Raw genomic sequence first — 18,243 nt, forward strand, 5'->3', positions numbered from 1 at the left:
TTCACGTTCGTAAACACCACTTTTTTAACCGTTTTAAGATCTTGTTCATCAAAAAGCCGCATACACATTGTAGCACATGTTGAGCTGTATGAAATGATATTTTCTATAATGGCAATAAATATAAAGACTTCACACCGACGATCTGCAACTCACTTAAATGCAATATGTAATTGCGTCACTTTTAAGTTGCTATATAGGAATGTCCGATGTTTGACATTTTATTCCGATACCCGATATTTCTGACAAAAAGTTAGGAAGTCTAGCTACCTTTAGTTGTTGATAAGGAACGGAACCGAAAATCGTGATTGAAATTCCTATATTAATTTGGTTTTGGATCTGTACCGACACCAACCCAGTAGCAAATTTGACGAGTACCGATACTACCACTAGGCATCGAGTATTCGCTCCGATCCGATATTATCGGACACATAAGCTGATTTACGTAATAATCCGTGTGCAACCTACCGCCTGCATAAACGTCTAGCCAAACTGTTAAAAAAATGATTCAATAACATGTCATTATTTAATTACATAACTGTTTATCGGAGAGATATAAAGGGAGTCAATTTACTCCTTGTCAATTTTATCTGTCTTAATACAATTTTTGTATCTTTCACAAGAATCTTTTACAACCAAAGCACAACGAAAGCAAAATGAGGCACTAAGAGTTGTGTTAACTTAAATTTAGGCCTACAAATTTTACTTGTTTTTTTTTACAATTTTGAGCGCATTTAATTAATGAAAGCTGTGCTATCTTTACTAGGTAACCCAAATATATTTTTGCTTTGATGAATGTTATTTTGGTCGCAAAAAAGTTGGTATCAAACACCCTGGCGCGAATATTAATTATTTTTCTAGTGGCGATAAAATCATGGCTTATACCTGGTCACGTTTTCTAGGTCAGTGTTTCTTAATCAGGTGAATAAAATTTTTGTCAGGGTGAACCAACCAAAAAGAGTGAATAAGTGTGAACCGTCAGAAACGGATGATAGCTTGCAAGCATGGCGAATTTTCCGGATGTTCAACCTGTTCAGTACACAGGTGAGAATTTGCTAAAACAAAGTTTTTTCACAAGGGTGAATGAAATCTGGAGATAGATTCTAGGGGTGGACAAAACGAAAAAAATTATCACTGTTCTAGGTCGTCATATTGCCATTGGAACCGAAGGTTTTCCAATTTATTATAATCACCTTTTTCAACTATTTGAAGCAGATTCTTAGATGTAGCTAGAAAAGGCAAATGAAAGGTATTACGCATTTAGTTGCCATGAAAAATCTACCTATTGAAGGTAGATTTTTCTGCATCCGTAGCTACAAACGACCACGCACGATCAACATCACCACAAAAAAAATTAGTCGGATATTAGCTCCGTGTAAAAAAAATGTACGCATTCAAAAGTAACGCGAAGTTTATTTCGCGGAAAAACATCAACGCACAGTGGATTACGACGACGCGTCCATGTTTTTGGCAGGGCTTGCGTAAATTAAGCCAAAACTGAGCGGCAATTAACAGCCATGGCAGGGGCGACGGATATCGTCATCAAGGCATTCCGGTGATCAGCTACAGCACCACCACAACTGGTTGCAAAAATCCCTGCTCTTAAAAGGGATTGGACTGCAAATATTGCACGATGAAAAAAATAGTTACGTTTGTGACGGTTTGCCAGAGAAAGTACGATGTTTCAGGGAAAAAGAAAACAATATAAACAAATCTTTACAAAACGAATGAGGCGTCACAGGGTTGTACAATATCACTCCAATCTGTAACTCGTCTTTACACGTTAAATTTGGTAACACAAAGGTACGGAAAGGGGGCAGCACTATACGGGCAAGTTTTGCATTGAAACTGTAATCTACTGGATTTGTATGAACGGGACAAGACATTCTACAAGCCTTTTGTAATTCTGTGTAATTTAATTTAAGCATGATCATAGTATGACAGCAAAGCCGGTATATATATTCTTCTGCAAAAGCTAATAGCCGGTTGTGAGCACAGTAACGTAACGTATCAATTGCTCTCGGCTCAGCAATCCAATATTGATTGTGATAGGATGGCAGCGCAATAGATCTACAACTAGGAATGTCCGCTACTGTGTGGGTTTGAGTGCAGATACGATGTTTAACTAAACCGTTATTGCTTGTTAGGAAGTAACCGAATAGCTAAGAGCTAAACCACTTGATATTTCATATAGGTGTTAAGGTCACGTTAACTATGTTTGGGAATAGAAATGAAATAAAAGCATCGGACATCCCTATATGCAGTTTTGCGGGAGAAGATACGGGCAATTTGAAAGAAAAGCATAAAACCTTAAAACACCAAACAATATTTACTAAAGTACTCAGCAAGGAAAAACAAAAGCAAAACGCGATAGTTACAAAACCTTAGACTCCAAGGTCTAAGGCTTTAGAGGAAGCGGGATGAAAAGCCTCTTTAAAGAAATACTCAATCTTGTAGCCTTCTCCGACACTTCATCGTAAGGTGGGTGCGCACAGCTTTTTTAAGTAGTTTTTTTGCTGTGTCGCGAGTTTGAGCATTGTCCAACGTCTGGCGCTAAATCAAATAAATATATCTAATAACTTGCGATCTTGGCATTGGTTAATTTTCCCAAAAATACCTTTTGCGCACAACTAAGCAAACCAATATGCCACATGCTTTATTTTCGCATGGCAACTAAAACCAATTTACTTAAAAACAAGGTTAGGTTTTGGGCTGTTACATTTATTCTGTCCGTGAACATCCATACAAATCTAATAGAACTGGGCTACTTCGGACATTTTTTTTTAAATCAAGGTTTGAAGCTCAATTGAAAAAAGTTTAGCGTTAAAACTAAGTTGGAAACATACATACGTTTACAATTTGACTACAGGGTAGCCTGTATCTGTACGTTAAAGTTTGAACTACAGGCCGTGTTAGCACGTTTTTATTAGTTTCCCGGTGAATTTACGATAAACGAATAAAAATCTGCGTTGCACGTGAGGTGATACGTAATGTAGTCCGTAATGCGTACGATTGACTACGTGGGTGCATTTCAGTATCCCATACAGACGAGTTTTAGTTCATACAGACTAGCTTTAATAGTGTAAGTGGTAAGCTGAAGGAACAGGTTAGCTACAACAGTAGTAAACAGTCTCTATATCAGTGGGTTCTTCATCTGGTATCTATCGACCTCTTGGGGGTCCGTCGAACACTGTTAGGGGGTCCATGAGAGCTGAGTTAAAATCGTAGTATATTATTTAAAAATGGAATAATTTACAAAAAAAGGAGTTTTAACAGTAAAAAAGTTTTGTCACCTTCTCTTCGGGTGTATTTGGATTTTAATTCAGTTTTATCATATTTGTTTGATCGAAAACAACGGGTTTCTTAGGTTAACTTGTTTTTTGACCTCATCTCTAAAACATTTTATGGCGAACCTGGTCCGTGCAAACTAAAAACATTTTTAGGGGTCCGTGTTAAATAAAGTTAGAACCCCTGCACTATAGTGTAAGCAATTTCCACCCAATTTACTGAAACGCATATTAGGTATAAAAACTCTTTTTATAGTTTAACGTTTTTCAACCAATGGCGTTACATTACTTGGACAGGCTAAAATACCATTAGTTATTTAACATAAACTAGGGGGCGCGATAATTGGTTTGTAGCCAAAAGGGTACAGTGAGTAAAAAAGGTCTATGTTCATGCTTGCATTGTTGCATTAAAGTTGTGTTCATAGTGTTATACAGTGTACACGTACCAGTCGACGAGTTCTGGATGACTTGACTTGTTCGTACTTTGTCATTCGTCTCGGCCTGGATGTCCGTCTCGTATTGACGGATATTGTCGAAGGACATGTCTGTCGAAAGACAAGAGGGCACGTCGAACGAAAAATCAATTGAAAACACCGAACTTTTGGCTTTACTGTGGCCCTTTGTGTCACAGAGACGTTTACAAACTGTTGTTTAAGCCTGTGAATAGCTGTTGATGCTACATTTTGAAATCGAAACCACGCGTCAGAGTAACCTATACACCGACCTTAAAGCCACACAAACAAACTACGGCTGTTTGATAACAGTAAAGTAACTGCAATTCTCCACTTTAAATTTTGTCTGATGTAATAAAAAATCGGCAAGGGCTAATTTCAACAATATAAAATTCTTTAAATTCGCAATAAATCCGAAAATGACAAACAGTCTGATGTTTTTTCTGTGATGCACACCAAACCATATTTCATAAAGAATTAATTTTTTAACATATTATGTAAAATGATGGCACAGCAAAACTATTTGCGACTTAACTAGGGGCACATGGTTTTGAGCGAGGTAAAGTAAATTTGTTGATGGAATGTTTGACATGTTGGGGGGGGGCGCATATTATTTTAGGATAGGTCAAATCTCTTAAAGCCGTTTTTACGATTGGATACATACTAAAACCTACCTATTTTCTAAAACGTCAGGTATCTGCTGTTTACAGGTAATGGGGGCAACCCTAATCTGACTTTCAGTCATTAAATAAGGTCATTCAATTTGACACTTGCCGTGTCTGATTTTTTGTTTTGTGGCGAAAACCTTTACAATCAACTAAATGATATATCTTTATAGTCAACTAAATGACGTACACACATATTCCATGGTGTTATTTTATTAAAATTTCTCTCGAAAATGTTTACGTAATAGTTTGGGCGTGTCATGCTCGGACGTCATTAGGTACCGCCCCCTTAAACTATCAAGCACGCACTTAAGCTAAAAAGGCCAACCGTGTGACAGGGCCAAACCCTGTGCGCGAAACTGTAGACACCCCTTGGGTCTCCGATGGCAGCTCGTCACGATGTGAACTTTATAAGGTCGACCAGCTCAGTAAAGGATGAAATTCGCCGAAAAGGATACATCTCTTAGGGTCAACTGACTCGATAACCATTTTGTGGTTCTTCGTTGATCCTTTGCCACTGTGTTCGCATTGTAGCAACAAATAAACATTTATTATTATTATCTCTTAGCCGGGACAGAGAATAGCCGAGACAAGGTGGTAGTGTTGACCAGTTTGTGACGCACGATCGCTGGCAATCTTGCTGCTTGCTCATACGAGAAGTAAAACCTCTGATAACATACTAAGTTTGGCCATGTGGTCTCTAACGCTTTACTTTCTTGCCAATAAAAAGGACGACCCGTGACATAACTATTATTATTGTCGTTTGCCCAGTCAGGCTAATACGCGTCACATTTCCGCCAGTCATTTTGCACATATATGATTCGATCGATTATTATGCTTACACGGCAATCGCGAGTTAAAACTGATAGAACGCCCACTTTCGAGAAATATAAAATCGAATGTCGAGCAGACATTGTACTAGGACCGAAAAATAATAATAAAGCTAAGCTACCGAAGCCATACCTCATCCAGACTTGACAGTGTATTATCACACAGCTGAAGTGGGGCTTTGCAAAGCTCTTCAAAAAGTAATAAAATAATTTCCATTTGTGATATTGCATTTTTGAAATTACAGTTTGGTGTCTAAGCGGCTTGAATAATAGATTAGCTGACGTGCGAGTCACGAGCAACGCGGCAAACGCCGATAAAATGTGCGACCCTGTGAATTGTTTACGAATACCGTTCTGTTAAATATTTGCTATTGTGTTTCGATTAAACCACCGTCGTAATTGATTTATTGAATGTTTGTTCAGGCTTGTGCTCATTTTCGAGACTAATTGAAGGATGTGTTGAGAATACAAGGGGCTTATTATTTTGGTGCTGGAGATGTTCAGTTTCACTTTACATCCAATTTTAGCATACCTTTTTACTTTTTTTATCAAGTCTCCAATGCATTTTGGTGCGATCGACCGAAAACGACATGTTTACATTAAAAATAAGAACAAAAACACAAGCTATTTAATAGGCTCTAAAAGTAAACTGTTTTCAATAGTATAAGTCATAAAAAAACTGTCGTCGCCGATTAACAGAAAATAAAACCCAACACCCAAGGAGCCAAGCATCAACAAAAAGCTGTGCGTCTCCTTGCATTCCCACTTTCGCTCGCCAGTGATAAAGTGCAGCTACGCGACGCCGCTCTCGACGTCGGCTCATCAACAACGACTATAAACCGGATATAAGGACCAGGTCAATTACCAGCCTACATCGAAAGAATCCCAAAGCGCCTTGTGTCAATGCTGCGAATCTCTTGGGGTTCCAGAGAGCTCTCGACTGCATTAAGGCTTCAATCAAAGTGGCGCGTGCAGGAGAATGATAGTTTTGCGCATCCTATTTACATACTCGCAAACCACACAATTGCTGTCGCAGCCCTTTACGTGGCCACCTTAAACGACAACATTTACATCACATAGGATATGCAGAGTATTCTTTCCTCCATTAACAATAATGGTACACAAATTTTGACAACGAATCTTAAAACGTCTGTAAAGACTTTCGTGCGGGCAAGCTAAACTGAAATCGGACCAAATACCAACTGATAATTTGTAAACGTTTTTTTTTATATGTGTTTTATGTTAACGAATTTATCGCGTTGTTTTAGGGCGGAAAGCACAATACCAGCTTGAAATTGAACAGCATTGATTAAGCGAGGCGGCGATTGTCGAAAACAAAGAAAAGACTACATAATATAAGCATTTTTAGATTTTCCTAAATGCACTTTTTGATGCTAGCGAACTAGGTTATTATTTAAGTGTTTAACGTAAAAATTATGAACATATGACAAAACGTAATACGTTTCCAATCTAAGATTTAATTCATACATGGGAAAATATTGTGCTAGCTTATGATTAGACACGGGCACATTATACAGCCTCGTTATTCGTATGGTAATATAGCACAGCTGATGATTAAGCATGTATTACAACACAAAGCAAAGTTGATGTGGAGAGCTTTGCAATATCAGGTAAACACTATCGGTGTAAACGCACCAAAGACGTCATGTCACAAATGCGATAAGGTGCCTCAGGCAATGACAACAGTCCGACATACAATGGTCGGTAAAGGTTAAATGTGCATTAGCACGAAATGCTTTAGATGAGGCTCTAACTTGCACCAATCGATGGATATCGCTATTTTCGACTGTGTAGCGATGCTTTTAATGAAAACAGTCGCACTCCCGTCTGGCGGTTGTTTAAACATTCAGCGACTGCTCTTTAGCGGTTGAAGTGCGCACTACACCAATGTACAACGCTCCACTGGAAATCTGAAGTCGCGCTACGAATAACATGAGCTTTGGAGCAGTAAAACGCCGTTTGTACAGGGGTTGAACCAAGTTTAAGCGGGCCTAACTCATAAAAACGTCATGCTTACCGGTTAATCAACTATCGATCCTATGTCCTGTCGGTTAAAAAACCCATTCCTTAATACAGTTAATTAGAATGCCAAGATACCCGAACTAACATTTGCCATTGTCGATAGGAACTACGGCGATTGGCTCGTTTAATTATAGATTTAGCTGTCTACTTACCATACCAAATGTCGATCCAGGCAAACGCTTGTCGGTGGGCCAGCAACAAGGTGTCCCTGCAAAACACCAGGTCAGATCAATTCAGAATGTAGCACAGTTACATAAATTTTTATTGAACGTGTCGCCTATGGACTTGCAATCCGCGTCACATTTCGACGCACTGTCAATGTTGTTAGGCTTGAATTGAGTTATCAGTGGTACTAATGGAGTGTATAAATATGGCATAGAAGATATAACACGTCACTACAGGTCGTATAACGAAATATAATGAGCAATCGCATGACCTATGAACCACCCGGAAGCAAATTTATTAAGCCTGCCTTATGCTACCCTTTATCAGAACGTGCGCGTGTTGGATTTATATCGGCTAAGTGGCAATATTACCGGCAGTATGGCAGACTAACGCGTGCAAAAACGCTGACATCGCATTCCACCACTGTAAAGTTGTTTGACTGACAGAACCTAAAGATTCCAACAACAGACCAGTGGGATTTAACATGCCAGGCCAAAAAAGGAGGGAAAGGAAAAACAAACAGGGGCTAAAAATAAGCGAGCAGGTGTGTCTCGTCTTGTTCAATGTTCACTGCCGCACGAATTAAGCGTCCAAGTCGCGGTCATTAATTTCCAAGCGCGACCGGACTACGCGGCAGCTCCAGCGCGCGCAATCACTTGGCGCAGGCAAGCTCTCGCGCGGCAGGCCGAGTCGATTAAATATTGATGAGCGGAGAGAGACGAGACTATCTGCCGGACAGCCGAATCGACGCGCGACCCTTGTTTACACTAAAGACATGGTCGAGAGTGACGAGGCGGACCCCGAATAAAGCCGCTATCGATCGGGGTTGCGGAGGTCTTTGGCGTGAACTGCGCGAGCAATCATCAGCCGCCGCTTCTTAGAGCAAAGGTCGATTTTGGGCGACCCAACGCAAGATTGTGAACCGTCGCAATGGAAAAGGTTTACAAGTGGGCATAACGTACGCGGAAAGGGGTTTGTCGATAGGGATCGAACATGAAAAATTAAACAGGTAAAAGTTGTACGCTCACGTGAAAAAAAGCTTCGTGCACTTCTAATGCAAATTGATTTTAATGATCCAAATGTTAGTTCTATTTAAAACACCCTTTACTCCCCAATCCTTAATTTTGTAACTGTCTTATATTGTTTCATAAAGTTATGCATAATTATTTCTGCCATTTTTGATTACCCTCTACCACACATCCCTGCGCAAACGGCTTGGTTCATTTCGCATTGTTGCACGAAAGGCACTTACTTAACTGCGCGGTGTATGAAGTTTTCCACCTTGCCTTGCATTCCCCACACTTCGAATTTGGCGGCCACCAGCTTGTACGAGCACATGATTGGCGTGTGGTTTTCCTGCGAGAACATTGACGTTACTGGCAAGCCACCTCAGCTATTAAACAGGCCAGTGAGGTATTAAGGAAACGCTATTGTATTGCACAGTGGGTCGTAAGGGATGTAACAGTTCCTTCAATAAAATGCGGGGACCGCTACCAAAGAATTTAAACGCAACGATTTCAATAATGCTTTAAAAAATGTTTGATCGAAGCGACTAAATGGAAGTAGGCCACACTGATTTAGCAGTTGATCCTGGTCGAAACGAAAAGAGTTTTAGAATATGGCAAATCCTGTAATTACACATAATACACACCTACACACCAATATGAAATTGTTAGAGCCCATTTTCACACACGCAATCAATAGATAGTACGTTTTTGCCAGCGTTTATGTAAAAACAGGTGCTGTAAATAACCGTCAATATTTGAGGGCATTTTATAGGGGGAAAGTCGAAGTACACTGCCTTAGTGATTTTTTTGTCATTGCGGCGGGTGGCGGACGGCCTATTGTTTGGTTGAGGTGATAAACCAATTGAAAGCATCGTGCATGCAATTACTCTCGAATCTACCAAACAAAATATGGTACCATATATAAACTCGCGAGGCCACTTGCATAACGTTTATTTACGTAGAGGATTTATATATAGATGCTGTTACGGTAATTTTTTAACTGCACGCCCATTATAGGACAAGACAATTAATGAACGAAATTTAAAAGTTGCCATTGAGAACATCGTAATATACTACTTTGTTTTGAAAACCAATAGTTAATCTTTCTAAAGGTCAGAAATTAACTTACTTATTTATAAGGTTGGTCATTTAAAGATTATACTGTCAAGTAAATGATTGCAGTTAATGTTTAATCAATGCTGAATAAGTAAGCTGATTAGTTGATTACTTACACATCCATGTGCCTTTATGATGATTGCCATTATGACATCATGGATTAATTGCTATATATCCGCCCTTACAAAAGTTCAATACAGTGACTTACCCTCCAATTCCTTTGTAATGGACCCCTTCCTGTCTTAACAGAGTGAAATTTTGTGCAATCCTGTCAATAAAAGTGTGTTTAAGAGCAACACAAACAGAGTAGTGGTTAAATATTAATCCAATGGGATGTAAGCAAAATATACGCTTTGCAGCAATTCTTTACAAACACACACATACACAGCATTACATAATGTCATGGTTAAATTTATATATAAAAAAATTGTTTTCCGTATTTGTCAGTGTTAATCCGCGAAAAAAAGTGTAAATATGAAATAAATACCTCATCTGCTTTGTAATGCTTGTCAGGAACTGGGTCATAAGCTAGATCAAGATGAATGACTTCTCTTTGTGCAAAATCACATTCATCTATTTCATCTTTAACCTGTTTAAATATCCCAGACATAAACTGGTTGGCCCAACCATTAATTAATAAGGTGTAGAACTGTAGATAGTAAAAATTCAAAAACTATTTAAAATTCATGCAGAACTGCACATATTTCTTATATCATTTTTGCACATCTTCAATATTTATAACAAACAGCATAATTTTAGGTGCTGATCCAAAAGTATATATATTTAATGAAAGACACACACAAACATATGTGTTTAATAACATCTGTGATCTAGCCCCTCGGAAGTTGCTTTATGACCAATGATTACAGCTTCCGTATCAATAGTACACCGAAAAGCCATCGCAGACTCGCCGAATCTGTCGATCTATGATGCAAGCAGAGCAAGCCAGAAAAACAACTGGCCTGCAGTGAGGTTCGAACTCACGACCTCCGGTCAAGCCGGGCCGTCGCTCTACCAACTGAGCTATGCAGGCTCAGAGAGGAGCGAGTCGAGAAACAACCATGCGCCAATACTTGCACATTTTGTTAGTACAAGTGTGTATTTCATTGATTGATACGGACTGATGATCCCCCAGTGTGAAGTTGCTTGTACTAACAAAATGTGCAAGTATTGGCGCATGGTTGTTTCTCGACTCGCTCCTCTCTGAGCCTGCATAGCTCAGTTGGTAAAGCGACGGTCCCGGCTTGACCGGAGGTCGTGAGTTCGAACCTCACTGCAGGCCAGTTGTTTTTCTGGCTTGCTCTGCTTGCATCATAGATCGACAGATTCGGCGAGTCTGCGATGGCTTTTCGGTGTACTGTATATATTTAACCTTTGCCATGTCGAAATCATCATTTGACCCATTGTTGTTTTCATATCTGGTTTCCACATGTACATGCAGTCTTCCGAGCCATGGACACTAAATAAATGCAAAAAAGTTATCTGTAAAAAACATTAACTTGAAATTTCTTGTTGTCATATACTACTTGAAAAAAAAACTACTATTTGTCTATTTTGTTATAAATATTAAAATTTAACAAAACTCACCGAATATTCTTTAACCAGCAGTAGAATTTGAAGCAAATATGAAAAAAAGAGAATAACAGTAAAACTTTATAAAACTATTATATAAATATACAAACTCATATATTTTGTTTTAATAAAAAGTTTTTGCTTGTTATGAGGACTGAGATTATATCTATATTTTGCCACTGCTGATCTAGACTTGAGTTTACCTGTAATGGTGTAAGGGTAAAAGTTCCACGCTTTTTCGGTCACATAGATGCTGGGGAAAAAGGACTTGGCCCAGTTAGGAAGGCGACTATATCAAATAATAAATTCAGCAAAATGCATAAAAACGAATTTTAATCCAAATGACAGAACTGATATTTCTTACTTATTAAGATGTATTCTTTTCTCTGTAAATCTGCCATTTCCGTGATGCTCGTCAAAGCAAGGCTCATTTGCAATCACCTCAACACCCTCCCCAACCTCACTTTGCTCATTGCTGTGTCGATTTATCATGTATAGCTGACCCCTGCGATACTGCAAACATAACAAGAAAAAAATATATAAAGAATAAAAGAAATAACTGAAAATTAATAAAAAAATTAACAAATTTGATAGATTGCCCAAGTACTGAACTTTAAATTTACACTAGTGTCTTTGGCTCTGCAAAATTCTCAAACGAAATTTTGCTAACACTGTGGATAGTAATTAAATACTAAAGTTTGGTGCACAGATTTCCGGTTTGGGGCCAAGTCAATTGCCTCAGGTGCTATGGATCAGGAGTAGTTAGCTTTTGCCTTTTTCACTTTCAGATCAATCCTGCTAATTATCCTAGTATATTATAAAAAACAAATTACGTCATGAATAAGTACTGATAGTTCTAAATATATAAAAACTTGTTGCCAGAAAATTATACATTCCAAAATTGTTGGCACATAAAACATGTGAACTGCTTACAAACCTCATTAACTGTTAATGGCATGCATATCCGGTACTCCTTGAGCAACATTTTGCAGAAGATTTAAAATTAAAAAATTATAGTGAATCACTTCATAAAGTTTATTGTACACATTTTAATTTCATATTCGGAAAAAAAATCCTACATCTGTATGCTAAAAAAACATAAATCCTTATTTTAAACATATGTTTTAAAAAGTTCTGAGAAACTAATTGTTAATATTCCTGCAACTTTTTGAAACTATTTAGAACAAAGTGACAGAATGGCATGTATTTGCTAAAACCCTGGAGCTGAGATTTTGGTGTGCTGCACCAATTTTTAGGTGTTAAAGGTGTGCAATAATGTTTCTTGGAATACTACCTTAGTTCAATCATTTTCCACATAATTAAGTGGGCAATATACCATTTAAGTGTTGCAAAAGAACTGCGACAGAATGTAGACTGGCCTTGTTTTACAGTTCACCTTTGTTTTTCGTTTATATGCATTGCTTAGAGCCAGTCTGCATTCTTTGCGAGGTGCACACACAATATGTTTTCTAAAGAAATTTTTGTGCGCACTTGAATTGGTATATTGCACACTTGTTTTTTCCACACCTGCACGCCTCAAAATTTGGTTCTGCAGACCAGAGATCTTGGCGTGAAGTGAAATGAAATGCAAACTGGCCTAAGAACCTGCATTGCATGACTGAGTCACGGGTTGGTCGGAACGCTCACTAATTTAAGTGTTACCCCGTTAAAACAATTATTAAACCAACGCACAATATTTGGGTTAGCGTTTGGGTGAAGGTGGGTCAAGTGTTATTATATTTAATAATAATACTGTGAGCGTTCCGACTATTCTGACCATTCATCATTCCGTAAATTAGTGTTACCCCTATACACATCAGAGGACTACTGTCGGCGCTCTTTCACTATTGTAAGTAAAAATTAATAAAAAAAAAACTTTCTTCAAATGCCGCATACCACAACGCAGATTGTTTGGGTTAGGGTGCGGGTTAGCGTTTGGTTGAGGGTGGGTCAAGTTATTATTAATAATAAACATAATATTACTTGACCCACCGTCACCCAAACGCTAACCCGCACCCTAACCCAAACAATATGCGTTGTGGTATTCGGTATTATTTTTTTTTGTTTTAAAAGAGCGCCCTACTGTCTACCTTTTTGATCGCATAAAATACTCCAGGTGTGCTTGAAACCCTAATTTTAGACTAGAAACTCGAACATTTGGCACTGCACATTTCTGAACTCGGCAAAAAGTGCTATGAAACTGAAATGCATTCTGGCCTTAATCCAAGAATTATACATTAATTTCCTGAAGCTGACTCAACATTCGTTTGGGCCCCTACGAAGCGAGAAAAAGATAAACGTATTGTTACACAATTGGTTTTGTATGTTTTGAAGTTGCAAAACGCCACATTTGCAACTTAAACCAGCAGAGATAGGCTACTCACTTCTTTGCAGCTGTTTTGTCTACTACCTATTTTGACTATTTAAAAGTTGTCAATGGAAAAAAAGAACGCCTCAGCGAATATGCAGTAGCGCGTGTCGCGGTAAACAACAAAAATATTTTATACCGGTACTAGAATAGATCAACGAGATTTAAACCACAACTCTTGGGTTAAGTAGGCCTATTTGATCAACAATTTTGCAAATCTAATTTTTAGAACTTAAAATTTTTAGAAGGAATAAACACATACTCTTATAAAACGGAGCATAAGGCCAAAATTAGACCTGATCGCCAGCAGACTTTCTGTTGAATCCTCTGTTTTTAACTTGAAAGCACACGAACTGCAAAAAGAATTGTTGCTATCAGAAATCACATAATTGTATAGCCACTTTAATAACCCATGTGAGGCAGATAGGTTGGATAACGCAAGTCCTTCATCAGTTTGATCTTGTATATTTCAACAGGTGAGATATGACCACCGTGCTATCTGACTCCACTAAATCGAAACTAAAACAAACTGCCATTGTAATTTAAGGAGCATACTGTCAGGTCGCTTATAGATTTATTGTACATTCACATAATTCAGCATAGTTCGCAAACACGTCTCGCAAGTAAGGCATGCATCTGTTGACTGTCGTGCAGTAGAAAGGACACTTTGACTAACGTTGCATTCAAAGCGAATGCGTTGAGGATTAAAACTGGCCAGTTAACTAGCAGGATGCAGCGCACAGGAAACACGCCAGAAAGACTTTAGCAGACTTTAGCACACGCACAATAAACACAGTACTGTTAATAACAAATACAGACGCTGATTCGCTACACCATCCGCCTTCCCCCAGGAACACAAAAAAAGTTCCTAGCAGTTCGTTGAGCCGCGCTTCTTCTTTAAAATCTTCCCAGGATCCGATCAGAAGTCGACCAACAAACGCAGAACGTCGGACATTTGTGCAATATGGAAACAGCACGTGTTGGGAACCGTGGTGTTCAATAGAGCGAAGAGGGTTCATGAATTCCTTGTCTTGGCGGCCCACGAACAACTCCAGGGGTAGCTGGTTGTACGACACGATGTAACGTCTGAAATGGTACTTGAAAGGCACAATAAACAACAATGCAAAACACTTTTGAATAGCCTATAATGCAGAAAATGATCGTCTTAAAACGCAATTCTAATTTCAAATCGCAAAACTGAAGTTAGTTGCTTAGAGTCTTTTGCTCTAGAATACCAATTAAAAGGGGCAAGGTGCTAATCTCAAAAACGCGAAAACAAATTACATCGCCTAGTCCACATTAGATGGGTTCCCTAAAGCAGACATAATAACCTTGGCGCAAAAGGTTATTCTAGAAAGTTACTCTCTGCATGCTAGTAACTTCATGTGGGCTATATGACGGTTATCTCACACCGTCTGAAAGGTAAATGAGGCATCAAAGGCCTTAGCAATCATGGGTTTATAATACCCAGAGCATTTTCGCTTGCAGTCACAATTGAGATAAATCTCGCGTTATGTTGGGAATTGGCAACAAGGTTTGGCCTTCTGCTCTGTTTTCCTTCTTATAAATCATAACGGTTAAGTGACGCAGGAATTTCAGACAAAGTGATCAGGTTATTTTGGGTGAGATATAAAAGATCAATCACCATAACACGTGATCAGAGACAGTAGCCGCAGTGGCCTTGACACTTTCGAAGTAACGACTTCTGTAAGTGCTGGTTGAGATAGAATCTATCCGTTTATTGGTTTTGAGATTAGATATCACGAGAGGTGTTCAACCTCGATCGTAATATTTTCACCTTTAAAACTTTACCAAAAAAGGGCCATAATTTCGCAACAATAACTATAACAGTCTTGCATAACCACTAATTTAAAGCGTCAAACGATTTTTCTCTGCATTACGGCTAATCAAATATCAAATTGACAAGCAATAACGCTGGCATAAACTTGTTAACAAACGTTTCAACAAATCATAACTGATCGGCGTAACTTAAAAATACTTACAAACGAGAAAACTACGCTAGCAAACCAAATGAATACATACTTTCTATGCAACCTGGCAGTATGCATAAAATTTAAATCAGAAGGGTTTAATTGCGTGTTCATATCTCAGTCGGGGTCTCCAATGTATATTTCAACAGGTGAGATATGACCACCGTGCTATCTGACTCCACTAAATCGAAACTAAAAACAAACTGCCATTGTAATTTAAGGAGCATACTGTCAGGTCGCTTATAGATTTATTGTACATTCACATAATTCAGCATAGTTCGCAAACACGTCTCGCAAGTAAGGCATGCATCTGTTGACTGTCGTGCAGTAGAAAGGACACTTTGACTAACGTTGCATTCAAAGCGAATGCGTTGAGGATTAAAACTGGCCAGTTAACTAGCAGGATGCAGCGCACAGGAAACACGCCAGAAAGACTTTAGCAGACTTTAGCACACGCACAATAAACACAGTACTGTTAATAACAAATACAGACGCTGATTCGCTACAATCTGAACGGTCGTCATCCAGAGATATGACCGAACAGTTAACAATAATAAGGCGATTATTTTTGGCCGAAAAGGTCAAAATTTTGTCAAAATTATATCTAATTAAAATCATCTAGACTTAAAAAACAACGTTTAAAATGGTCGTTTAGTTTGAAAGTTTGTTAAAATTCAGCTTTGAATTACTTCCAACAACATTTTAACTATAGCCTATCGCCCTATTCTATCTTCATTACAGCAATGTAGGCCTACGATAAATGCGAGCCGGCAGATTAAGAACGCAGGCCTGACTTCAGATCAAACTTTTTTGCGTTAGATACTTGTGTTTCCGATTTGGATAAATGTATTGGAAGGTAAGGCTATTTGCTGTATCTTTTTTTTGGTGGGAATTTGCAACTATACCATTCCCACGTTTGATAAAATGCCTTTGTTTTTTTTTGCTTTTTTTACATTGTATTTCAACTACACTGTTTGGCCTACTCAACAATTTTACTAAATAACCACAGTCTAACTCTATTGTTTACATTTGGATTTTTTATAGTTTTTGTTCCTTTTTGATACGGTATGTCAAAATATCAAAGAAGAATTTTAAACTTTTCCTAAACCTAAAAAAAATAACTGATTTGTGTTCCACCGGTCGTCAGAAAAGACATAAAAATGTCTGAAGACGCTGAGACACATATGCGGCATCTTAAAGAACAATGCGCTTTTAAATTAATGTATTCTTAAAAGGTCAAAATATTGTCATAAAAAGTTTTATTTATTGGTCAAAATAACAATTAAATCGCCCCCAAGTAAAACAAAATTCCTTAAAACCTTTGAATCAAATAATTTAACAAAATCATTGCTATGGTTTGCCTCGAGTAAAACAGACAACTGATTGTTAAAGGCGATAACACTTGTGAATCACGGAGCTGCGAAATGCCAATTTATAACGACACGTACGCAAATCTTTTGGGACCAGTCCAACTAACTCTGAGTTAAGTTATGACACAGTATAGTTATTATTACTGTGCAACAGTAAAACACCTGCAATAAACCATAGTCATACACCTATACACAATGTTTTACAGTTAATTTAGGTACACGTAAAATAATTTTAACAATGTGCACAAGACAAGGTTTTATTTACTCTTTGGGCAAAAATCCAAACCTCAGGCAAATAGAAACCAACAAAAAAGTTAAAACGAAAAAATAATCATACTGAGTAAGGAATTTGTCGCGGAAACATACGATAAGAACTACAAAGCAACTCCAATATACCGACGCCAAAAACTTCTAAATCCATGAGTCGCGCAACAAGTTTGTAGTAGGAAAAAAAAGCAGTTCCTTAACAGGTACACCCAAAGCCATCGCAGACTCACCGAATCTGTTGATCTATGATGCAAGCAGAGCAGACTAGAAAAACAACTAGCCTGCAGTGAGGTTCGAACACACGACCTCCGATCAAGCCGGGACCGTCGCTCTACCAACTGAGCTATGCAGGCTCAGAAGGGAACGAGTCGAGAAACAACCATGCGCCAATGCTTGCTCAATCTGTTAGTACAAGCAACCTCATAGAAGTGGATCCACAGTACCATATCATTTATTCAATGAAACATTCACACATATGTGTGTTAATAACTGAGATCTAGCCCTTCGAAGCTGCTTTGTGACCAACGACTACGGCTTATGTATAATTAGTACACCGAAAGCCATCGCAGACTCACCGAATCTGTTGATCTATGATGCAAGCAGAGCACACTTGAAAAACAACTAGCCTGCAGTGAGGTTCGAACTCACGATCTCCGGTCAAGCCGGGACCGTCGCTCTACCAACTGAGCTATGCAGGCTCAGAAGGGAACGAGTCGAGAAACAACCATGCGTCAATGCTTGATCAATCTGTTAGTACAAGCAACCTCATAGAAGTGGATCCACAGTACCATATCATTTATTCAATGAAACATTCACACATATGTGTGTTAATAACTGAGATCTAGCCCTTCGAAGCTGCTTTGTGACCAACGACTACGGCTTATGTATAATTAGTACACCGAAAGCCATCGCAGACTCACCGAATCTGTTGATCTGTGATGCAAGCAGAGCCAACTAGAAAAACAACTAGCCTGCAGTGAGGTTCGAACTCACGACCTCCGGTCAAGCCGGGACCGTCGCTCTACCAACTGAGCTATAAAGGCTCAGACGGGAACGAGTCGAGAAACAACATTCCTTAATAGGCTGCGTGTTACTTTGTTTATATTCACTTAT

The 18,243-nt window shown here is 38.5% G+C and overlaps 1 protein-coding gene and 1 non-coding gene across 2 annotated transcripts; both read right to left on the reverse strand.

Annotated features, from left to right (window-relative positions):
* Nucleotides 1–1,064: 1,064 nt before the first annotated feature.
* LOC146167887 (cytoplasmic phosphatidylinositol transfer protein 1-like) lies at nt 1,065–12,218 on the reverse strand. The gene is made up of 11 exons (XM_083381003.1): nt 12,072–12,218; nt 11,499–11,647; nt 11,338–11,423; nt 11,150–11,157; nt 10,935–11,021; nt 10,050–10,151; nt 9,771–9,830; nt 8,692–8,795; nt 7,427–7,482; nt 3,731–3,829; nt 1,065–2,550 (listed from the first exon to the last, which is right to left on the reverse strand). Exons 1-11 carry the CDS (start codon nt 12,117–12,119, stop codon nt 2,498–2,500), a joined length of 852 nt encoding a protein of 283 aa, XP_083237129.1. The 5' UTR covers nt 12,120–12,218; the 3' UTR covers nt 1,065–2,497.
* Trnaq-uug (transfer RNA glutamine (anticodon UUG)) lies at nt 10,522–10,595 on the reverse strand. The gene has a single exon. It is a non-coding gene; the product is annotated as a tRNA-Gln (tRNA).
* Nucleotides 12,219–18,243: the final 6,025 nt, after the last annotated feature.

The sequence above is a fragment of the Ascidiella aspersa genome, chromosome 1 (assembly GCF_963924565.1).
Source record: "Ascidiella aspersa chromosome 1, kaAscAspe10.2, whole genome shotgun sequence".
NCBI lineage: Eukaryota > Metazoa > Chordata > Ascidiacea > Phlebobranchia > Ascidiidae > Ascidiella > Ascidiella aspersa.